General features: G+C 39.6%; 4 protein-coding genes across 4 annotated transcripts; 2 read left to right on the top strand and 2 right to left on the bottom strand.

Annotated features, from left to right (window-relative positions):
• The first annotated feature begins 485 nt into the window (after nucleotides 1–485).
• LOC101034273 (olfactory receptor 51I1) lies at nucleotides 486–1,430 on the top strand. The gene has a single exon (XM_003923363.3). The coding sequence runs from the start codon at nucleotides 486–488 to the stop codon at nucleotides 1,428–1,430; it is 945 nt and encodes a 314-aa protein (XP_003923412.1).
• Nucleotides 1,431–10,796: 9,366 nt separating this feature from the next.
• Nucleotides 10,797–11,747, top strand: LOC101043713 (olfactory receptor 51I2-like). Its single transcript, XM_003923821.2, has one exon. The coding sequence runs from the start codon at nucleotides 10,797–10,799 to the stop codon at nucleotides 11,745–11,747; it is 951 nt and encodes a 316-aa protein (XP_003923870.2).
• A 5,414-nt stretch (nucleotides 11,748–17,161) lies between these two features.
• LOC101044025 (olfactory receptor 51L1-like) lies at nucleotides 17,162–19,129 on the bottom strand. The gene is made up of 2 exons (XM_010334230.2): nucleotides 19,008–19,129; nucleotides 17,162–18,125 (listed from the first exon to the last, which is right to left on the bottom strand). The coding sequence occupies exons 1-2, from the start codon at nucleotides 19,127–19,129 to the stop codon at nucleotides 17,162–17,164; spliced, it is 1,086 nt and encodes a 361-aa protein (XP_010332532.2).
• A 3,270-nt stretch (nucleotides 19,130–22,399) lies between these two features.
• OR51M1 (olfactory receptor family 51 subfamily M member 1) lies at nucleotides 22,400–23,392 on the bottom strand. Its single transcript, XM_003923364.4, has one exon. It carries the CDS (start codon nucleotides 23,390–23,392, stop codon nucleotides 22,400–22,402), a length of 993 nt encoding a protein of 330 aa, XP_003923413.3.
• Nucleotides 23,393–25,023: the final 1,631 nt, after the last annotated feature.

Raw genomic sequence — 25,023 nt, 5'->3', positions numbered from 1 at the left:
AGGAAATTTAGGATTTCAGAGATAGTTTTTTGTTATGACAAGTTCAGGTGCAGCCATTGGGATTCGGAGGCTGGGGTGAAATGTGAGTACAGGTTATTGAATCTGTAAATTTATAGTAGTAGATGTTCCATCTATACTATCTACTGAAGACTTTCCAAAGCCTAGGATGTATTTCTTCTTCCTGGTCTACCAGGAACAATTCTTCTCTTGTCTCCTATTACGCCTTGCTGTGTATGGGCACTCATTTGATCATCAAACCACAGAGTTTCTACTATGGCCTAGATAGCGTGCAGGGTCCTGGTGGTACAAAAACTATTAGAATCTGGTTCCTTCCTTAAAGAGATTAGTGTCTTAATGGGAAGGCAGGGATATAGGCAATTATTTTCAATCTGTGACCTTTTGTTGGAGACAGGATATCTAAAAGAAAGTGAAGAAGTGTCACAACACACCCTCTTGGGTCTGTTCTCCATCTGTATTCTCCCACCATGCTGGACCTCAATGGCACCCCCTTCCAACCAGCAACACTCCAGCTGACGGGCATTCCTGGTATACAAACAGGCCTCACCTGGATTGGCCTGATTTTCTGCATCCTCTACACGATCTCCATTGTAGGTAACCTCGGCATTCTTGCGCTGGTGTTTTGGGAGCCTGCTCTTCATCAGCCCATGTACTACTTCCTCTCTATGCTTGCTCTCAATGATCTGGGAGTGTCCCTTTCTACTCTTCCCACTGTGATTTCTACTTTCTGCTTCAACTACAACCGTGTTGGTTTTAATGCTTGCTTGGTTCAGATGTTCTTCATCCACACTTTCTCTTTCACAGAGTCAGGCATACTGCTGGCCATGAGCTTGGATCGCTTTGTGGCTATTTGTGATCCACTACGCTATGCCACGGTGCTCACTCGTAACCGTATATTGGCTGTGGGTCTGGGCATCCTTGCCAGAAGTTTCAGCACTCTCTTCCCTTTCCCTTTTCTGGTGAAACGACTGCTCTTCTGCAAAGGCAATGTGCTGCACCATTCCTACTGCCTCCATCCAGATCTCATGAAAGTAGCATGTGGAGACATCCACGTTAACAACATTTATGGGCTCTTTGTGGTGATTTTCACCTATGGTGTGGACTCAGCTTTCATCCTGCTTTCTTACACATTGATCCTGAGAGCCGTGCTGGCCGTCATATCCCAGGAGCAGCGGCTCAAGGCACTCAACACTTGCCTGTCACACATCTGTGCAGTGCTGGCCTTTTATGTGCCCATAATTGCTGTCTCCACGATTCACCGCTTCTGGAAAAGTGCTCCACCTGTTGTTCATGTCACGATGTCCAATGTCTACCTGTTTGTACCACCCATGCTCAATCCTATCATCTACAGTGTGAAAACCAAGGCAATCCGCAGAGGGATTCTCAAGTTCTTCCATAAACCCCATGCCTGAGGAGGGCTGAAGGCCCCAAGAGAGCTCCTTTGGAGGAAGGATTGGGACCTGTTAACAACTTTAGGAATGCTAAAGTAAGGAGGGAGAGGACTCAGGATCTTGATAGTAGTGAATGTATCACTAATAAAATAATATTTGACTATAAAATGACACGTTTATTCAACACTTATCAATATATGTATTGAATATGAAAATTCTTGTGTAGTTTCTAAGCATGTTATAATGGTGAGTATGAAATATTGTGAAGTAACCACATAGACATGTGGAGAGAAAATATTAAAAAGAGCACCAGGTATCCTGAAAAACGCTTGTTTGACATATATTATATGGGAATAAAGGAAGTTCTACAGGGCAAACAGAACTTAGCAAAAATAATTCTGCTGCAGTCAGAGATAAACATTGAAGAGAGACAAAATATACGGAGGTTTTCTATTGCATGCAAGAGAGATCTACTTGGTTTGTGGTCATGAAAACAGGCTATGTCGTGTGGTTATGAAGTAGCTTATGAAAAATGAGAAAAGTTAGAATTCTTGATTCCGGATGTCAGGGAGAAAGAAGTGTACTAATTTTGGCAGACATAATTGCCTGAGAAGAAACACTTAGGCAGAAAGGTTTAGAACAGTACTATTTCAAGAACGGTCCAATAAAAAATATCATTAGCATTTCTGGTAGCTTGATAGAGAAACAGATTCTCATACCCCACATAATTCCTACTGAATGAGAACTTCATTTAATAAGAACCTTGATTAAAGCTTGAGAAGGACAGTGTTTCTCTTCTTTAACAGCACTCACGTATTAGATTGATGCCAATCTGCTGTGCAACAAGAGTAACAAAACTCATGATGAGCGAGAGTTTGGAAAGGTGGTTCTTGATATGTGATTTTCAGATCAACATAATCAGTTTTGCATTGGAACTTTTTAGGGATGCAAATTCTGAGGATTTTCCTTAGACCACTTGAACAAAAAAACTATCAGGAGTGAGACCAAGAAGTTTGTGTTTTAATATATTCTCCAAGTTATTTCCATACCTATTAAAGCTTGGGAAATTTTAACCTAGAATATTGGTTGCAGATAACTGTTTAGACAAAGGGGAAGTTTCCAACTGGGACACTGGGCACAAGGTCTTGAGAGATTGCCCAAGAAAACTTGTGAATGACATCTAAAGTGGGAAGCTGAATGCATCACAACTAAGCATATGATATTGTCGGTGAAGGGAAAAAGAGCAGACGTGTCATTTTATAGTCAAATATTATTTTATTATAGCCTAATGTCTCCATGAGGCAGTGCAGGTGGAAGACAGAAATAGCTTCAGAGGAGAATTTGATAAACAATTTCCAGCCACACCACAGTCATAATCCCATATTGTGATTTCCTTCATTTCCCTCAATTCATACCCCATGACATTCAAAATTCAGGTAAACTCCAACTTTAGGGCTCTCATTCAGGCAAATAGAACTGAGAGAGAGAGAGAGAGAGAGAGAGAGAGAGAGAGAAAGAGAGAGAGAGAGAGACAGAGACAGAGAGAGACAGAGAGAGAGAGAGAGAGAGAGAGAGAGAGAGAGAGAGAGTTAATTGTCACAGTGAGATAGTTAGTCAAGAGAACTTTGTCAATGGGATTTCACTGTATAAAAATCTCCTGATCATGAAGTCTTCTGTGACTTTTCTGCAAATCTATTAGCTTTTTAAAAATTTTCTGCAGTCTATTAACTTCTTCCCTCTTTAGATGGGATGTGTTTAAGCTGGTTGTATTTTTGTTTACCAAGCATTTACCTGCATATTGTATCTATCTCTGCTTTGTTCCATTGTTAAAAATTTAACTCCACTTCACAGGATATATTTATTTCTTTATTTAATCTTAATTGTGGGGAGGAAGCTTCAAAATTTCTCACAAATGACATTTAACGCAAACACGTTGTCTTGAGATTTAGATGTTATGTTTAGTGTTACCACTATCAGAGTAAACAAATCTTTAGGGTTTTTCTTGACTTATCATCTCATTTAGTGGAGGAAGAAATTGAGTTTTGAAAAAGATATTTTAAATATCTGAAAGATGGTAATAGATAATGACAGTCCAAGCTAAAACTCTGCACTCAGCACAGAGTCGGTCACACCAGTACATGTGAATTAGGGGAACAACCAAATGACTGTTTAAATGAATGAAAAAGCTGGATCCAGATCAATGCTTGCTGCCCTTCATGCTGCCTCTAATAACATAGCTAGAGTCATTTTACACCACGACTTCTCAGAACCCTGCCTCTCCTTGCCAGAGATTTATGCCCAATGTGAAGCATCATTTATTTATTTTCTTCTTTGTCCATGATTCTGTGACCTAACTTACAAGGTCATGATTCATGATTTCTCCTGAATTTCATCTTCTGGTTCCCAAATTATTATTTTTGATCCAACCAATCCTATAACAATAATACAAAGTAGAAGGTGTTCTTCTGCAACTGTTCCTTTGAAATTTCAGTGTTCTTCTTGGGGAAGAGAATGTTACATCTTCTGTTTCTCTCCCTGAACCATCCCACCACTTGATAGAAAAGGGAGGGAGCCCTCCTGCTGTTCCTTCTCTCAATACACCCTCACTCTAAAACTGAAATGAACAACTGGTAAAATGGATTGTTTAATGGGAAGTTCAGGTGCTGGGCAAAAGAATCTGTTTGGGAAACCTGAAATTGAAATCTGCAAGAGAACCTGTGATAACTAGCATGTGTGGTAAATTCAAAAGAAACAACCTATTACTTCTTTCTTCCAATTTGAACCTCAATCCCTTGTATATAGGTACTATCCTTTTCTATAAATCACGTTCTAAGTTAAAGGAATATTAATCTTCTAAAATCAGGAAGCTTGTAGTTGGCAAAGCCGGGACTTAAAATTAGGTCTGTATGATTTTGAGCCCATGGTCCTTCAGCATCCTGGAATGTTTCTTTTGGAGGAGACCTTGACAGGCTATGGGAGTGGGAATTCAGGAGGGAAGTGTAGGAATAAGTGGATTGAGTTGAGGCAGCCAGGTCATATCCTCTATTGCCTAAATCCTGGCCTTCAAGCTCTGGTCTCTGAGACCTAAGCTTTAGTTTCTGCCTGAGATCTGTGTTTTAAGCTCAGAATTCAGGGATCTAGACTCTGGATTCTGGGCACAGAGTGCCAGTTTTGAGACTGGATAACTGTGGGGTGGTGGTGTTGCTGTGAAGTTTGGAGAATTTGTCTCCAACTTCTTCTTCATCATAAAAAAAGGAGTTGAAATTTCATTTTCTAAGTGGAGAGAGGACAGTATCTCCAGCTAAAGTGGCTTCTTGTTTCATTGCTTTTTCTTACCTTTTTATTCCCAAGGTAAGGTCTAACCCCTCTGCTTTCCACATCTCCAGCACAGCATCACACTCAGGCAAAACATGTCCCCAGGGGTCCTGGCATCTGGGAACTCTTGGGCAGAGGCATAAAGTCAGCCTCCTCCCTTGGCTGGTGCCCACCTGAGGCCCTTTCGGAAGCCATTGTGAGCTCTGGTCCTCTGCCTCTGGTCCAGCTCTCACTTCACAAAGCTCTCTCAGGTGAGTTTGATCAATTTGAATCTTTGAGTTATGTCTACAATCAGTATTTTTCTATCTATGATTCTGTTTGTGCTTCTGTGTGGTTCTCTCAAATTCTATTATCATGTCTCTGCATCTTTGTGTGAATCTCCATCAATGCCTGCATATGTTCGCATAGTTGGTCACAATTTAAAAATCCTCAAATCTCACTTTTACATAGGTTTTCTATAAAAAGAACAATATTCATTCAAATACCCTTGTGGTCTCCCAGCCTCTTTCAGATAAGCCTGCTGGAGACTGCTTTAGCAGTGAAAGACACATGGATGATCACACAGAAGGGGTTGAGAACTTGCCTCTCTTCTGTCCCACACAGATCCACAGCCATAGGATTCTGTCCCTGGGTAGGAGAGACCTTGCCAGTCTGGAACCCTTGGCCTGTGAGCAGAAAGAAAGTTGAAAGTCCATTACCCTCGATGCAGCAGATGCTGACATTCTCTTTCCAGAACTTTCAGGAAGAATTATCCAGTCTTTGTGTGAACACCCTCACTGCCCAGAAGCTTATTATTTCATTGTGATTTTAGAAAAAATGTTTCTTACGTGAACCTCAGACTGTCACCCTGTGATCTCCACCTATGGCTCAGCACCTGTCACACTGATCTCAACCCGTCTCTACTGCAGTCGTCTCTGGTCAAAATGAAGCATCATTCATTCCTTCAACATCCTTAACATGACTTAGCTCCCTTTGCTTTTTGCATGTAATGCAGGCAGTTTAACTCCTGTTTAGAATATAGAAGCAAGAACTAAAGGTACTTCAGTTACAGCCTAAGTAGTATATTCATCTTACTCATTAATGATTTTTTGAGCAAATCTTTGTGTCAGAATCATTTCATGTGTTGGGAAGGTCAGGATGAACCAGGCACAAATCTGCTCCTAAAAGAGCTCAAAATCTGACAGGAAGGAGGTAAACATGTAATTTTAATAAAATAGAAAAAGTCTGTGTAAAATATTACAAAGTTACAGATGAGAAAGTTATTATTTCTGACAAATAGTGTTAGAAAAAACTACAGATTTGTTGTAAGCTATATATCACAGTGCAGATTCATATTACATGGGACTATCCATTGGTCACTCTGACAGGAGGACTTTTGTGGTGTGGAACTTGAGAGTCAGGTCCTTTAAGAAATAGCTAAAGGGATTTAGGACAGGTTATGAGAAAAAGGAAAGATAAAGGATATAACCACAGAAGCCTCAGATACTATATATCCATTCAGTTATTTATTCATCTAGTTAAAATATTTATTGAGCATCTGCTATGCACCCGACACTGTGCTAGTATGGGATATCTAGTGATAACAAACAAAAAAAGTCAATATCATCCATTCTTTTTAGAATTTATGATCTAGTAGGGATACAAACACTAGACAAATAATTACACAAGTACATATATGTTTACAAATTAATGTAAATGTTCTGCAAGAAAATAATGCTCCATGAGCAATATTCATGTAATGCCTGATTAAGATGATTACGTCTCTGAGTCTGCAACACTATCTATAATGTGGAGGAAGCATGTTTAAGCCCAACGTAAGAAAACACTTAATATCTGTGAGATCTGAACGGGATAGTGGCTAAGGGTTGCAATAAACTCCCCATCACTGGGAATATTGAAGGTGACAATTGAATAAAGATGGAAATTCTCTCAGTGGGTACCAGACTGGATTCCTGTTTCAGATTCTAGAGAGACTATTAAGTTGGTTACTGAATTTGTGGACTTTTGAGATGCGGCCATTTTTGAAGATCACTTAACAACCCCTGTTTCCTACCACCTGACCTCCAGTTTGCATAGGAGGCTAGAAAAAAAATCTCTTTGCCATTCAGCCTTTTTCTCTGCCTGGAAAAATAAACATGACCAATTTCTCCAGCATCTGCCCATTTTTCTCATTTAGATGTCTTTAGCTTTAGAAGGTTGGCAGCTGGCCTTTATAGGGAAGACTGTAAGATTTTCAATTGGAAGAACTAGATTCTAGTTCCAGATCAGCCACTTACTGGTTTCAGGCAAGTCACTGGATATGGTTGCTATGAGATTCAAATGCAGTATATTAGGAGTAAAGCAATTGCCCCTCTGGTTATCATTTTCCATCCACAGATTGAGTTAATTTTTTGGAGGTATGGTCTCCTAGACAGAACAGAGGCAAGTTCTCAACCCCTGATGTGTGATCATCCATGTGTCTTTCTCTGCAAAAGCAGTCTCTGGCCGCCTTTTCTGAATGTGGCTGGGAGACCACAAGCATATTTGAATGAATATTGTTATTTCTATAGAAAACCTATGTAAAAGTGAGGTTTGAGGATTTTTAAATCATGGCCAACTATGCGAACATACACAGGTATTGATAGACCATAGCTATGGTCTCCTCAATGAATATACTACTTAGGCTGTAACTGAAGTACCTTCAGTTCTTGCTTCTATATTCTAAATAGGAGTTAAACTGACTGCATTACATGCAAAAAGTAAAGGGAATTAAGTCACGTTAGGGACATTGAAGGAATGAATGATGCTTCATTTTGACCAGAGGAGACTGCAGCAGGGCCCATTAGCAACCAAGCAGGTTGAGGCACCATGAGCTGGAAAGCTGGTATACACTGGGCATTGGAATATTCTTGAGTTCAACAAGATTCTGTATGAAAAGAGTAACATACAGGACTGAGAACAGTATGGCAATGTCTAGGAGACCATAGACATTGGTCTATGGTCCTTCCAAGGCTTGATTGTTGCTTCCTGCTGAAGACGATCTTTTATCAGTGGCCAGCATCCTCAGGTTAGGCAGGTCAGGATCTTCAGTAGAGATCGTTAGACAGATTCAAGAGTTCTGCCAAGCCCTTATGTCCCTTAACTGAGCCTCCAGAGAGGTGCATTAGCCCCAAAACCTAGGCTACATCTGTAGGCACCACATTGGAGTATTATAAGCAAATCTAATCAATTCAGAGGAGATTTAGGGTGCTGACTGGTCTAGTAGATGATGAAACACAAATAAACGTTTAACTTATAAGTCCATAATGGAGTAGGAAAGTTATATGAAAGTCATGGGGGGAGACAGGGAGAGCTTGCAAATTTCATTTTAGCCTAAAATACCATCACTGTAAAGGGATGGAAAGTTACAAAATGAATCTGGGGTGGTTCTCGACATTGGGTTCACCAGAAGAGCTTTAAAACATTGATAATTAGATACCACATCCTGAGATTCTACTTTAATTGGTATGGGGTGTTACCTGAGCACTGGGTTTTAAAAATTCTCCAGGTGATTCTGATGTGTAGCAAAGGCTGAGAACTACTGATCAATAAGGTAGACTCAAGATAAATAAATTGATAAGAGGCACAAGGAAACACATTTCACATGTCAGGAAAGTCATTCATTTTGAGGGAGCACAGAGATAGAGTGCTCGGGATTGCAGCAGAACTGTTGCCTAAAGAGTGTAGAAAGTAAGAGAATGCAGGACCTAGGATCATTCTCATAATTACATCATTCTTGTCTCCAAACTCATAGCTCTTTTTTTATTCGTTTGGAGATAAGATCTCTTTCTGTTGCCTAGGCTGAAGTACAGTGGTGCAATCATAGCTCACTGCAGCCTGGAACTCCTGGATTCAAGCTATTCTTCTGCCTCAGCTTCGCAAGTAACTGGACTACAGACATGTGTTACCATCCCCAGCTAATTTTTTAAATTTTTAAATTCTTGTACATACGGGGTCTTGCTATGTTGCCCGGGCTGGTATCCAACTCCTGGAGGTTATAGCTCTTTGTATTTCTTTGGCAGTACATTCTCCTGACTATACATTTATTCCAGCAGAGCATTCTTATTAAATTCTTCAGATGTATGGACAATTTCACATCAACATTGGGTAACCACAGGTTAAAGAATTGGTGCAGGATCACTGACTCATATATCAAATCTATTGAGTGAATGTGTGAACCGGTGATTGGAAGTAATTCAGTTTTTATACCAGCCATGAACATGCTTCCTACTTCACTGTTATTGTCTTTAAAAAATTAAATTTACAAATTTAATTTAGTATGTTATATTACATTTACTATGTTATGTTACATTGCATTACATTACATTATATATTATTTTCTCCTTCTGACTGGGGTTAGCTATTTCTCTCTGATCTCTTGGCCATTGAGGGAATCTTGTATCTTTGTGTCTTTGATTTCTGCATGCATTCTTGGTTAAATACGGTCTTTTAGAAGCCACTACGTCTTTGATAGTTTTTCTAAGCTTTGTTTCTAATTCAGAGGCAATATGTGTATTATCATAATTTTCACCTGAAATGTTTATATCCTTCATCATCTGTATTGCTATTTCTCCCTTTTTCAACTTTCTAAAACCATAGTCTCACTTTAATTCAAAACATTTTTCCCTCTCTGACATGGAATGGGGATTCATGGAGATGATTCTTTACTAGGAGTTCTTTCCTTCTGATTCACTTTGTCAAAGCTAAACCTCAGTTATTTCTGATGACTCCAACCTAGATCAGACTTCAGACCACAGTTTACTTTCATCTCCAGAGTGAAATTGGTAACCTTACTTCAAGAGAAGATCATAAAGCTAAAGTTTAATCTAGGCTCTGCAGAAATTGACTCTTAAGCTGTGGCGTGTTATTCATTCTTTCTCTCTGGGTCCTAGTGTCTCTCTAAGAATAAAATATCTTATTTAGTATGCCATGTAGTATCTTGCTTATCCTTACAAAAAAACCTACAAGGAAAGTGTGTTTTTTTCCTTAGTTTACAGATAGAAATACTGAGGCTTAGAAAGGTTAAATTACCTGCTCAAGGTTGCCCAAAGTAAACTCAATTCGAGTTTAAACTAAAGTCTTCTAGAATCCATTTGCAGAGCTTCAAAATACTGAATATGTGACATTAATTTTCTCATTTTCTCTTTCGAGAAAAAGAATAGTATTATTATATTCATGTTACAAGTTAAAAATCAAATCAAACTAAACCAAACCAAAACCAAACACAATAAAACTTTGGATCAGAATATAAATACGTTGCATGCATCACACATTTAGTAACTGGCTGAGTATGGATTTTGACCCAGGTCTGATTTATTTCAAAGTTTCTGCTCTTAATTTTTAAGCCATGCTGTCTTTCACAGATTGAGTAGTCTGAAATGTTGCATGTTCTTACTCAAATGTGGGAGCTAAAAAAGTTGATGTTATGTAGGTAGAGTATAGACTGATAGTTACCAGAGGGTGGGAAGGTATGTGTGTTAAGGGTAGGAGAGGCTGGTTAATAGCTACAGACATACAGTTAGATAGTAGGAGTTAGTTCTAATGTTTGACAGCAGAGTAGAGTAACCATAGGTAACAAAAATGAATTCTATTTTTCAAAGTAGCTGAAAGAGAGGAATTGACATGTTCCCAACACATAGAAGTAATAAGCACTCAAGGTGATTGGGTATCCTAAATACCTCGACTTAACGATTATACATTTTATGCATGTGACACAATATCACATGTATACTATAAATATGTGCTAATATTATGTATTCATAAAAAATATTCAAAACATTAAAAAATAACTTAAAAAGATGGAGCAGTGTGAAATATTTTTTTTTCCCAAATAACATTTAGAAATCTGGAACTCAGGAGAACAGGAGGAGAGAAGAGGATATCTGCTATATTTTTATTCAGAATGACATAGATGACTCCAACTTTCTCACTTCCTGCCCTATCTCTTTACTTCAGCTTTTCAGGTTGGCCACTAAGGCAGAAGATCCAACAGGTGGGGACTAATTTCAGTCTTTTTCAAATGGCAGGTGAAGACTGATCTCTGCTCTTGGTGGCATGGGCGCTGAAAGCAATGAAAGTCTTGACCTCCTATCCATCTTCCTGACTGGCATCCCAGGACTGGAGGCCCGACATGGTTGGCTGTCCATCCCTTTCTTCGCCATGTATGTTGTGGCCATTGTGGGAAACATCTTAATTATAGCAGCAGTGCAGGAGAACCCTGCCCTCCATGAGCCCATGTACCTATTTCTCTCCATGCTGGCTGTCACTGAGGTGGGCGTCTCTTTGTCTACACTGCCTACTGTTATGGGCATTTTTTGGTTTGATGCCCGCAGGGTTGACTTTGGTGGCTGCCTGGCCCAGATGTTCTTCATTCACACTTTCTCCTGCATGGAGTCAGGGGTCCTACTGGCCATGAGCTATGACCGCTTTGTAGCCATCTACAACCCTCTGCGCTATACAGCCATCCTGACCCTGCCCCGTATTGTCTGCATGGGTCTGGGCATTACACTGAAGAGTGTGGCACTCATGGTCCCACTTCCCATCCTTTTGAGGCAACTGCCCTATTGTCACACTAATGTCCTCTCACACTCCTACTGCCTCCACTCAGATCTGATCCAGTTGCCTTGCGCAGATACTAAACTCAACAGCATCCTGGGCTTGGCCATTGTTCTTGCAACTTTTGGGCTGGACTCATTGCTCATCGTGGTCTCTTATGTCTTGATTCTTTATACAGTGCGGGGCATTGCTTCTGGAGAGGGAAGGTGGAAGGCTCTCAACACATGTGTGTCACATATTTGTGCAGTGCTTATATACTACGTGCCCATGATCGGCGTGTCTGTGCTGCATCGTGCTGCCAAACATGCTTCACCCATCGTCCACACGCTTATGTCTAGCATCTACCTTTTTGTGCCACCTGTGCTTAATCCCATCATCTACAGCGTTAAGACCTGGCCAATCCGACAGGGAATTCTCACCTTGTTCTCCTGCAAGAGGGAATTACTCTGAATTACTCCAAAGAGTTAGGAACTGTCATTAAATTCATAAAGTCTGATAATGTTTCTGCTACGAGCAAAGCTCTACACTAGAGGTTTTGAGGAGAAATAGGAACAAGGAATTCAAAGTGTTGCAACAGGCTTAAAACTCTGAAACACAAGAGTTAATCCTAACCCTTTCTATCTCACATTTTATTTGTATATGTGTGTCTCTGTGTGCACACACTTACATGACTTTCTCTTCTAACCAGACGTGGTGACATTGGGGCAGAAATAATGGATTTTCCTTGTCCTTATTTTCTCAAAACTCCTAGCAGAAAAGCCTGACAACTAGTGAGTTAATGGTAAAAGCTTGAGACTTAATAAAATTTAAATTTAAATAAAGCAAAATTTCTATTTTTATGGGTTAGGTAGGAACTAACCTAGTTAGGAACTAACCGATATGGGGTAGGAACTATCTAACCCATATCTTCCAATTAAAAAAATATTATCCTAGGAACTGTCTTTGAGTAAGGTGAACATGCTTTCTGTTTTTTTCCAGATATTCATGGTTTACATCTGTTTTCCTTAGCATTATTATTAATGTTACCTTCTTTCACTCTCAAAAATATTCTTGGTCAAACAATAAATTGTTTAATTGTTGTTTACATATTACCTATTAAACAAACTACCGTTATGTAAGAAAACAGACTCTTCCCAAAACTTGCCATGCAATGGTCTCACACCCAAAATTTCTGTACCATGACACTCTGAGGATGAATGGCTGACCTGAAGACCTCAACTGAAGCATAAAGAAAAATATGAACAACCTCACAATGCCCAGGCTACAGATTCTAAGAGTCCCAGGAAAAGCAACAAATTCTTCTTTAGTACAATCCCAGGCTCTATTTTTAGATAAATACTTTTTGGCAAATAAGTCTGATATTACTGTGCCTGGAAATCCTTTTTCTATTTCCTCCTTTCCGTTCATGTTTCTGTGACTTTACCATGCACGTGGTGCTTATATTCTTATCTGTTCCCCATTCTGCCCCCTCCTCAGCCCCATAAGCATGGGCCTAGTGTGTCCCCTCCCCTCTGCATCTGCCTATGTTTGCTCAGTCTTCTTGAAAACCTTGGTCAAATGGGAATGGCCATCTTCTCATCTCCTAAACACACAGGCCTTTGTACAAAGTGGATTTATAGAAGTGCACTGATTGATCAGTGATTAGCATCACTGATCATTCTCACTCACTTCAGGGCCTTCAATTACAATGGAAATATTGTCCTCACCACAAATTATTCTCCTTGACTCATCCAGCTTACAAGGGTTGTCTTTACGCTGTGACTTCTTCGAAATACTTAGTGTGTTTGTAATCACTGACAAGTTCTTCCAGCCCACTGCACAGACTAAAACCCTAGCATCGTAGTAAAGAGTTTATTGACACTAGATTAGCCACACAGGAGATGGAGTTATTACTTAAATTAGTCTCCCCAAATGCTCAAAGTTTGGGGTTTTTCAAGGATAGTTTTTTTTTTTTTTTTTTTGAGATGGAGTTTCGCTCGTTACCCAGGCTGGAGTGCAATGGCGCGATCTTGGCTCACCGCAACCTCCGCCTCCTGGGCTCAGGCAATTCTCCTGCCTCAGCCTCCTGAGTAGCTGGGATTACAGGCACGTGCCACCATGCCCAGCTAATTTTTTGTATCTTTAGTAGAGACGGGGTTTCACCATGTTGACCAGGATGGTCTCGATCTCTCGACCTCGTGATCCACCCGCCTCAGCCTCCCAAAGTGCTGGGATTACAGGCTTGAGCCACCACGCCCGGCTCAAGGATAGTTTTGTGTGTAGGGGACTAGGGAATAGGTGCTGCTATTGATTGGTTGGGGATGTAATAATGAAGGTGTAGAAAATGGTCCTCATGTGTTAAGTCTACTTCTCTGTGTGTTTTTTTGTTGTGAGAGGGTGTGGGATGTGGATAGAGGACCAGCTGAGTCATAAGTCACAAGTCTGGATGGGATCAATCTGAAAAACATCTCAAAATACCAATCTTAAGTTCTATAGTAGTGATGTGAACTATAGGACCAAATGGAGAAATCACAAATCTTGTGACCTCTGGCCACATCACTTTGAAGCAGTACGGGATTGTAAAACTGTATCTACATCTTAGCAGAATTCAGGCCCATCTCTTACTTCTAATCTCATGGTCTTTCATTAGTCCGACAAAGGTAGTTTCAGCCTCCATGCAAGGAGGTGATTAGTTCTGGGGAGAGATTATGATGGTCCTTGCTTCTAAGTTAAACTATAAACTACATTCTACATACGGTTAGCTTGGCCTATGCCCATAAATGAGTGAAGATTGCCAACCTGTGAGGCCAGAATCAAGGTGGTGTCAGTCACTTTAGATTTCTCTCACTGTCATAATCTTTGCAAAGGTAGTTTCATATTTATAACAATAGTCATTCAATTTTTATGTACTTTCTAATATAAAAACTACAACATCTATAATGTAAGTATGGCTCATTTCCTGCTTCACTTTATTCATTTCATGCTTCACCTCATAGACATTGCATTTTCTACAAATTGAAGGTTTGTAATAACCCTGTGTTGAGCAAATCTATCTGCACCATCTTTCCAGCAGCATATGCTCATTTTGTTAGCATTTTTAAACAACATTTTTAAATTAAGGTATGTACATTTTTAGATATCATGCTATTAAACATTTAACCGACTATAGTATAGTGTAAACATAACTCTTAAATGTACTGGGAAATTTTAAAAACAAATTAAAACCACTTCGAGCCATCATTTCATGCCAGTTAGAATGGTGATCATTAAAAAATCAGGGCTGGGCCCCTACCTTTCATAATATACAAAATCCAAGTCAAGATGCATTACAGACTTAAAAGTAGGACCTAAAACTATTAAAATCGTAGAAGAAAACCTAAGAAATACCATTCTGAATATTAGCCTTGGCAAAGACTTTATGACAGAGTCCCCAAAAGCAATTGTAACAAAATAAAAAAATGACAGGTGGAAATCAAACTAAAGGGTTTCTGCACAAAAAGAGAAACTATCGACAGAATAAACAGATAACCTACAGAGCGGGAGAACATACTAGCAAACTATGAATCCAACAAAGGTCTAATATCTAGAATCTGTAAAAAGCATAGACAACTCAACAACAACAAAAACCAAATAACCCCATTACAAAATACGCAAAGAACATGAACAGATGCTTCTCAAAAAAAGACACACAAATGGCCAACAAATACAGAAAAAAATGCTCAACATCACTAATCATTAGAGAAATGCAAATCAAACCACAATGAGATGCCATCTCCCACCAGTCAGAGTGCAGCACTTCTTGGCTGCATCTCGTTGGCCATCTTGTCCTGAGTCCTGCAGAATGGCCACGATGAAAAAGACAAAGAATATAAAATGTTGTTGAGGTTGCTGAGAAAACAGAATTCTTATACATTGTTAGCAGGAATATTAATCAGTTTAGCCACTCTAGCAAGTGGTTTGAAGATTTCTCAAAGAACTTAGACCTATACAATTTAATCCACCAATTCCACTACTGGGTGATATACTCAAAGGAAAATAAATCATTCTGCAAAAAGGACACATACACCCATATGTTTGTTCCAACAGTATTTACAATAGTAAACATATGGCATCAATGCTCATCAATGGTGGACAAGATATGCCCATCATTGGTGAACTAGATAAAGAAAATATGGTACATATACATCATGGAATTCTATGCACTCATAGAAAAGAATAAAATCATTTCATTTGCAGCAACATGGGTGCAGCTGGAGGCCATTATCCTAAGTGAATTAATGCAGGAACAGAAAAGCAAACACTGCATGTTTTGTTTGTTTGTTTGTTTGTCTGTTTGTTTTAGACGGAGTTTCACTCTGTCACCAGGCGCCAGGCTGGATTGCAGTGGTGTGATCTTGGCTCACTGCATCTTGCCTCCTGGGTTCAAGCAATTCTCCTGCCTCAGCCTCCCAAGTAGCTGGGACTACAGGCATGCGCCACCATGCCCAGCTAATTTTTGTATTTTAGTAGAGACAGGGTTTCACCATGTTGGCCAGGATGGTCTAATACTGCATGTTCTTACCTGTAAGTGAAAGCTAAACACTGAGTACACATGGACTGAAGATGGAAACAATAGAAAATGGTGATAATTAGAAGGGGGAGGACAGAAGAGAAGCAAGTGTGGGAAACTACCCATCAGATACAACGTTCACTACCTGGGCAATGGGATCATTCATACACCAAACCTCAGCAACACACAATTTGCTCATGTAAGAAACCTGCACATGACTCCCTGAATCTAAAATAAAAGTTGAAAAAAAAAAAGACAGGCAATAACGAATGTGGATGAGGATGTGGACACAGGAACCCCATACGCTCTTGATGGGAATGTAAATTAGTATAGCCATAGTGGAGAACAGTATGGAGGTTCCTCAAAAAGCTAAAAATAGAACTACTATATAATCTAGCGATCCTACTGTTGGGTACATATACAAAAGAAAAGAAATCAGTCTATCAAAAAGATATCTACAATTTCATGTTTATTGCAGCAGTATTCATAATAACCACAGTATAGTATGAACCTAAGGTCCATCAACACATGAAAGAATAAATAAAATGTGGTGGATATACACAATGAAATATTGTTCATCCATAAAAATTATGAAATCCAGTGATTTGCAACAACATGGATCAAAGCAGAGGACATTCTTTTAAATGAAATAGGCCAGGCACAGAAACAGGAATATCACATATTCTCACTCTTATGTGGGAGTTGAAAATAATGAACTCATGGAGATAGAGACTAGTATGATGGTTACTAGAATCTGGAATGAGTAGTTAGGAGGGGACTATCGGGAAGGGTTGATTATGAGTACCAAAATACAGTTAGGTAGAAGAAATAACTTCTAGCGTTTTTTAGTAAAATAGGACAACTGTAGTTATAATTTATTGTATATTTTAAAATAACTAAAAATGTAGAATTGAAATGTTGCTATCAGAAAGAAATATTAAATGCTTGAGATGATGGATATTGCAGTTACCCTGATTTGATCATTACACATTGTATACTTGTACCAAAGTATACAATGTGTAATGATAATTTGTAACCCATCAAATTAAGTACAGCTGTTATGTCTTCATAAAATTAAAAATAAAACAGTCTTTCTGAGCTTGCAAACAAGAAAGTTTGTAAATAATAACAATTATTTTTCATGTAAGAAAATAGTGACTATATGTTTGTACATTTATACATAAGTAGTAATAAGCATCAACTTTATTTTAACAGTAGAGTCAGTTCATGATATATAATCAGTGAAAAGAAGCAGACAAAATTGCTTTATGGTAAGAGGATTCTAGAGTTATTAACTAATTCCTTATTTTGAATTGCATGGTCCATCCCCAATTTGTCATTTTATCTTCTCCAGCGAAATCACCTTGAGAATGGCCCTGCGAATCTGCTGGGTCTTGATGCTGTAGATAACAGGGTTCATCAAGGGCGGAAAGAGCACAGAGACAGTGCCCATAAGGATGTGCAGCAAGGGCGAGGTGTGGCGCCCAAACCTGTGGACGATGGACAAGCCTAGCACAGGCACATAGAAGCAGAGCACGGCCAGGATGTGGGAGACACAAGTATTGAGGGCCTTCAGCCGCTCCCCTGCAGACGCAATGGCCAGCACGGTGCGGAGGATGACAGTGTAGGAGAGCAGGATGAAAAGAACATCACCGCCCATGGCCAGCATAATGATGCACAGCTCATAGAGTCTGCTGAAATGTGTGTCAGAGCAGGCCAGGCGGATCATGTCTTGGTGAAGACAGTAAGCATGGGAGAGCGCCCCAGGGCGACAGTAGTTAAATGTTAACAGGTGCAACGAAGGTGCAGCAGTGATGGCAGCACTTCGCACGCTCAGCACAACCCCAACCAATGCCACACGGGGACCTGTGAGCACAGACGCAAAGTGCAGTGGGAATCGGATGGCCACTAGGCGGTCCAGAGCCATAGCGAAGAGGACGGCTGACTCGATGAAGGAGAAAGAGTGGAGGAAATGCTGCTGCAGAACACAGGGCACCAAGCTCACTGTGCGAGCATCAAACCACAGCACACCCAGCACAGAGGGCAGAGTGGACATACACAAGCCCAAGTCCGTCACAGCCAGGATGGCCAGGAAGTAGTACATGGGCTGATGGAGGGAACGGTCGGTTCGTACCAGATACAAGATGGTGGCATTTCCCACAAGGGCCACAAGGTATCCTACAAAAATGGGCAGTGAGATCCACTGGTGAGCCCACTCCAGGCCTGGGAAGCCAGTCAGCAGGAATGTAGAGAAGCTCAAGTTGGCACTTGATAGAGAGGGCATTGTCAATTTCAAGAGGCTTATTCACTCTGGGGAAGGTGGTGATGTGTTTGAAGGTTAACTGGGCACATAGCACAAGGGCTTCTGCTATAACTGGACACCAGTCTCCTGCTGGATGTTCTGGCCTCTCTGCAATGCCTGCACTTGATGGACCCTTGATTATCCAATGACCTCAGATCCTGAGAAAGTTGGAAAATGATCTGACAACAATGAAGAATAAGACACTTGGAGTGGGAAGCCCTGAGCTCTTGAACAGTTTTTCGGAGAAGCCTTCCATATGGCTTTGGTGAAGTTACTGAATCCTATTTCTTAGCTTTTTTCTATGATGAAAGATTTCCACATGGGGCCTGCCTCCTTTTGAAATAAGTTATTAGGTTTAATGGTGCTGTGGAGGAAAACACTCTGACGTGTTAGAAGCCTCATCAACTGTGGCAATTGTTGAGATTGTTTCCTTGCCTGCTGTAATCCTGTATCATTCTCTGCAAGGCGTAGCCCAGTAACACGTCCAGGTCTGTCTGCCTCATCAAAAACATCATGGGAGATATGACAGAGCAGCTGCCCTATTCCATAACCAACATATAGTCCTGCTAGATAAGATACATCAGAGAGGTCACTGCAATGACTTCCTTTATCCACAAAACAAAGGACCTTCGACAACTTACTGGTCCCTTCTTCTCTGTAGCTTCTTTTCCCTGCAGCCCTTTCACTCCTGTGGCAGCCTCTTCTGGTTAACTCAGGATGCTGTTCTACGTGAGCTGCACTGGCACTTACAAAGCTGTCTCTCTCCCTTGGGCCTTGGGCCCTCAAAGGAATTTCCCTAGATGGATGCAGACCTGATGAATGCCAAAGAGGGATTATCGTCCTCCCAGAACATAGCCTCTGAGATGCCTAGTTATCTTACATGGAAAATTCGTGACCCATGGCATGCTTAGGCAGTATTTCAGTGAGCCAGATGGTCCTTGACTCCCTTTTCTCCCCAGCTGCCAACTTTATATGAAAATTTACTGAGCGGTTCTCAATCATCCTTTCTTTCTTTTCTTTTCCCAACCAAAACTCCCTTGAGACTCTTCTTCCAACCTAGTAGATTCACTGTCATTTATTGGGCAAATATGTAAAGATCACAAGTTTTGGGTTAGATAGTTGGATGCAAGCATTAATAAGACACAATCTTTGTCTTTGAGAAAATCATTGTCTTCTCCAAGAGGTTTATGTGAGAAAAAAACACCTCTCCCAGAGGGAGCAAGAACAGGCTTCCCAGGTGATACAAGTATTTAGCAAGCTTTCCTTACATTGGCTGCACTACCATTCAAAATAAGGAATATTTTACATAGGGGGGAAACAGATACAAAAGCTCAGAGTTGTCGCAAAGCGAGACATAAAATTATATGAACATCAATTATATGCGCATTGGTGTTTTACAAATACAGTGTCAATTTCAAAGGCTTAGAGAGGCTTGAGGATACTAAGTAACGAAATAATTGTAAAGATTTCTGCCTGCAGGAATATAGGCCTGTGCTGAGGAATGGACCAGATCATTTATAGCAGATACTGTCATTAGCATGAATATATACAACTTTGGCTGGTTTTTTTTTTTTTTTTTTTTTTTGGTTTGTTGTTGTTGAAGTAGTGAAGTATAGTTAAAACTACAAGCACCACAGTAGGAGAGAACTGTCAAACTTGGTATAATATTGAGCAAGATATTTTGTTTCAGAGCCTCAGTGTACTTATCTGTAAAATGGGTAATCTTGTAGTACCCATCTCATAACGTTATAACCTTATGAGACAATAACCTTGTAAGCCTTTAAAATAATACCTAGGTTATAATGTGCTTAAAAAACTATTATGTGCAAAATAGAAGGTACTCAGTACCTTCTACCGAGTTTTTCTGTGAACCTAAAACTCTTAAATTAAGTCAAGTCTACTAAAAAGTATTTAGTACAATAATTTTATGTTACTGTTTTCTGTTGCTTTCTGTTCTTGATGCTAAATGGAAAAATAGATAATAGATTCTGGGAAAGAAAACACGAAAGTTAGGGAGAAGCCAAGTGATTGGATTTCCTTCTGTAGAACATGGAAAACATGGCATGCTGTGAAACGAGTAACCCTGTTTGGAGAAGAGGTCTAGCATAATGTTTAAGAAAATCAGACATGCTCGATAATGATATTGAATTTCAGTTTTGGCTTATGTTAGAAAGTTAACTAAGGAAACTTCCTTTCCTCTGTGAACCTCAGTTTCCTGATTTTAAAACATTGAAAATGATAATACCTCCCTACTTCACAGACTTGGTGAGAAAATTAAATGAAATAATGAAAAATAATGAAAATAAAAAATACTCAGTGCTGTCTACCATGAGTTAAATGCTTAATAAATATTAGCATTTATCATCTTCATAATTACCAGCTTTATTGTCATCTTCAGCATAATCATATATAACCTTTTATAGTCATTGTAAGTTGTTCTTTTTAGATTATAAAGCTGAAATATCTTCTTCAAAAAATTTGTATAAGGCAAAGATGGAGAAATACATATAGAAAATAAGATTCTTTATAACAGCTGTTTTCCTCTTGACACAAATATTTATAGCCTTTTACATAGTGATTGTTTTGTACATAATACTGCTTATCATTTTTCATTTAATATTTTGCTAACACAGCTTCCTAAGCATTTAAATGTCATTTTATAAAAAATAGTTTATCAAATGAATATGCTTTGATTTATGTAACATTTTTGTCCTAGACATTTTGTGTGCTTACATTCTTCAAATTATGAACAATAACACAATTAAATTATAATATATACTTATTAAATTGTTCAACACATATTTATTGATCACTGACCTAGGAGCTGGATTTAGAACGATAAACAAACAGGAAAAAACTTTTGCCACAAGTCGCTGGGATTACAGCATGAGCCACCACGTCTGGCCATATGGTAATTTTCACCTGTAGGAGGATGGGTGGAGGATCTAGGGGCATGAGTAAAGCAGAACTTGGAAAATTAAGAAGACACCACCTTGAGGGATGCCAGCAGAAAGGCATCTTCTTGGGCTTCTGAATGTGAAGAGAAGTTACTCAAGACAGGAAGAGAACTTCTGTTGGCTCTGGATCCCACTTTATGTATCCATATGTCCACCAATACATTTAGTATTTGTTTACTGAGTATATAGTGTGGGCCAGGAATCGTATTTATAGAGGTTTACTGGTGAGCAAGACATGCATAATTCCTCCAAGGATCTTGATTTAATCTTTCTAATGGAGACATGCACACACCTTCATAAACAGGACATTACTGTGTGACAAATGTTAAAACAGGAAATTCAGGGCACTGTGGAAGCAAACAGATGGAGCATTTGGTGCACCACTATTGGAAAGGGAGGAGCTATCTGTGAAAATGTCCATGAGGAAGCAACCTCAAAGCTGAGACTCCCACACGGATTGCATTTAGTCACTCCTAGGGACAGGCTGGTTAGCCAACATAAAGTTTGTTTCCTCCTGAGCAATGAGATTGTGACTTCCACATGTTTGTGAGAGTTTCCTTGGCTGAAGCTTTCTCATGTTATAAGTCATGTTCAATATCACACAACGAAAGCACTTACAAGTAGATGCTGATCTTAGCTTAATGTTGGAACTGAGGCTGTAAGGTAAAATGAGAGATAAGAAGAGTCAAGGATAGGGTCAAAGGCTTCTTCTAGAGGAACATGGTCAGAAGAGAGCACAACCTCAGAAAGCTGCGGTGGGGGGTGTTGCTTGAACCAGGTGTTGGGGAAGAATGCAGGAGTTCTGAGGCTTCTGATGTGACTTGGGGGTCTGAAATTCACTGCTGACCAGGATAGAAAAAGATGAGAAGTAACTTGGCAAGGTTGTGAAGACTGAAGCAGTCCCAAGGAGTCATGGAAGAAGGTGTATTTCTGGAGGTGAGTTAGAACAAATGGCATTTACCTGGTCTCTGCCAGCCTCTGTCCTGGGTGCTCTGTTATTTATTGCCCTTTTTAGTTTTTATTTAGTTTCATTTTAAAGTTTTAGTTACATTGATGATGACCTTCAATAAAGCTGCCTTCTGGGCAGTTTTGATGCTACCAAAAATGCCAGTTCTCAGATGTAGGAGGAAACATCATAATTTAAGCAAGAGAGGTCAGTTTTTTTAAAGCCACAACTCACAAAATAAATTTGCTCATACTTTATTTAGGACAGGTGCACAAAAATCTTTGAGAGCATGGGGTATTATAATACTTACTCAATACTCCCAATTTTCAGTCTGATTTGAGGCTTTCTTATAGGCACCTAGGGGCAGTTTTAGCCCCAGGACTCAGAACTGACCTTTCTAAGACCTAGGAACTTGATAATGGCACGGCGAATCTCCTTGGTCTTAATACTGTATATGATAGGGTTAAGCATGGGAGGCACAAAAAGGTAAACATTAGCCATAAGAAGATGAATAGCAGGTGGGGCATGCTTCCCAAAACGGTGAACCAGGGACAGCCCCACCATGGGCACAAAGAATACTAGCACCGCACAGAGATGAGCAGTGCACGTCTGAAAGGCACGGTGCTGCTCCTCTGGGGAGCCCAGGGCTGCTACCGTGTGCAGGATGAACCCATAGGACAGTGCGATGAGCACCAGGTCTAGCATCACAGTGAACACTACCACCATCAGTCCATACAGATTATTGAAGGTGGTATCTGTGCAGGCCAGCTGGATCACTTCCTGGTGCAGGCAAAATGAGTGGAAGAGAACCACAGATCCACAGTAGGGAAAAGCCTTCAGGAGGAGCACAATAGGGATAGTGGCCACAGGTCCCCGGAAGATGACAATTAAGCCTGCCCTGACCATTCGTTGGCCAGTGACAATGACTGAATACCTCAGAGGGTGGCAGATAGCCACAAAGCGGTCAAAGGACATAATGAGGAGCACTGAGGACTCCATGAAGGAAAATGAATGGATGCAGAACATCTGGATTTGGCATGCTCCAAAGTAGATACTGTGGGAGTTAAACCAGAAGATCCCCATAGTGGTGGGCAAGGTGGACACAGACAGCCCCAGGTCGGTGAGGGCCAGCAAGGATAGTAGGTAGTACATGGGTGTATGCAGGCGACGGTGGGTCTTAATAATGATCAGAATGAAACAGTTGCCTGAGATGGCCACTATGTACATAAAGAAAAAGGGTATGAAAATCCAGTGTTTGATGGCTTCCAATCCAGGAAAGCTGGTGAGATAGAACATGGGGCCAAACCGAGTAATGTTGGACAGTAGCATGAACTGAGGACTGAATGAATATTGGGCTGACATCCTCAGGGATTGAGCTGAAAATAAATGGATATTTTTTGTTATTAATTCTTCAGCTTCACTAACATTCACAACATCATAAACAATTCCATGGTCATCATCACCTTTAGTATTACTCAACCCTTATCAATTCCACCACTCACTATTTTACTGAACTTTCTTTGAGAGCATTGCTCTCACCAGTTTCCCTCTGTATCACTACTATTTCTGTTCCTCTCAGCCTTTTTGCTGGTGTGTCTTTATTGCTCCACCCTTAAGTATAGTTCTTCTCATCCTTGGCAATTTTCTGGCCATATTCTATTATTTCTCCTTAGACAATGTCATCCACTCTCATGATTTCATTTACCATCCATATATTGATAAATATCAAATATATAATTCCAGAAGTTGTTTTCATCTCTTTTGATTTCCAGACTCATATATCTAGCAACATCTGTACTTTTCATTATCTCAGTGGCCCAAGTCGAGTATCACGTTTTATGCTGGACTTCTCCATATCACGTCTTTCCTTGGTGTTTCTGTTTACTGAATACCTAAAGTCTGTTTACTCATCATCACCTTCATTGATACTGTTCTAATTCAGATCACTCTTTCTGGACTATTCTAGTGAATAGTCTCTTTTGTACTACTCTATTCAATTGACTACTATATAGCAGGAGAGATACATACATAGACAAGTTTCATATGAAGTAAAAAAGGCTTAAAATAACATTCAAGACCTTACCTGATTTTCTCTCTGCATATATCCCATTTTTTAATCTATCCTAATTTTCTCTGTTATATTCACAGTGTTAATAACACTAAACAATTCTTCCTGTTATATTCAGGAAGAATATTAATAATTCTTCCTGTGAATTTTCTCCGTTATATACACAGTGTTAATAACACTAAACAATTCTTCCAGTTTATCTAGTATTCTTGCTTATAAGTCAACATTTGTATTTTCATTCTTTCTGGAATAAAAACAGTTTTTCCTGAGATAGCTTTCCCTTAATTGTTGCCTATTTAAGTTCTACTAATGTATCCCACCTCAGCTGGGTTATATCAGCTGGGTTATATCCTTCAGAAGGTTTTCTTAAATTCTTCAACTTTAGTTTGGATGCCCCCTCTCCTATGTGTTCCTATAGCTCACCATGCATTAATTACCATGATACTTTCCTTGCAGTATTGTCAGTTTCTGTATTGCCTCTATAATGTGAATTTCTTGTGGACATAAACCATGACTGTCTGTTTGAATTTTAGTTTTAGCTCTAGGCATCGGCTTTTTGAGCCATCACATCATTGGAACCCTTTAAATATTACTTGAGTAAATTAATAGATATGTAGCATTACCATTAATCTTATTTCAGTAATTATTTATTAACAGAGTTAATAAGTACATTGAAATTTATTACATGGCAGACATGATTCTATTAGGTTGGTGCAAAAATAATTGTGATTTTTACCATTACTTTCAATTGCAAAAACCGCAATTACTTTTGCATCTAGGTACTGAAAATATAATAAACAGAAACAAAATAGAGACAAAAGTAAACACACATATATATGCATATACTACAATGCAAGGTAATGTAATGCAATAAATTAGTGTGGAGTAAAGGAGGAAGGTGAGAGTGATGCATTTTATATAAGGT

The sequence above is a fragment of the Saimiri boliviensis genome, chromosome 6, assembly GCF_048565385.1.
Source record: "Saimiri boliviensis isolate mSaiBol1 chromosome 6, mSaiBol1.pri, whole genome shotgun sequence".
NCBI classification, from domain to species: Eukaryota; Metazoa; Chordata; class Mammalia; order Primates; family Cebidae; genus Saimiri; species Saimiri boliviensis.
Note: the sequence above shows the minus strand (reverse complement) of the source record. Positions and strands in the feature narration are given on the sequence as shown.

Coding starts and splice junctions, on each gene's coding strand:
- LOC101034273 (XM_003923363.3), top strand. CDS start 486: ATGCTGGACCTCAATGGCACCCCCTTCCAACCAGCAACACTCCAGCTG.
- LOC101043713 (XM_003923821.2), top strand. CDS start 10,797: ATGGGCGCTGAAAGCAATGAAAGTCTTGACCTCCTATCCATCTTCCTG.
- LOC101044025 (XM_010334230.2), bottom strand. CDS start 19,129: ATGATTGAGAACCGCTCAGTAAATTTTCATATAAAGTTGGCAGCTGGG. Junction 18,126..19,007: donor ATGGGTCACGAATTTTCCAT/GTAAGATAACTA, acceptor AGAGTGAATAAG/CCTCTTGAAATTGACAATGC.
- OR51M1 (XM_003923364.4), bottom strand. CDS start 23,392: ATGTCAGCCCAATATTCATTCAGTCCTCAGTTCATGCTACTGTCCAAC.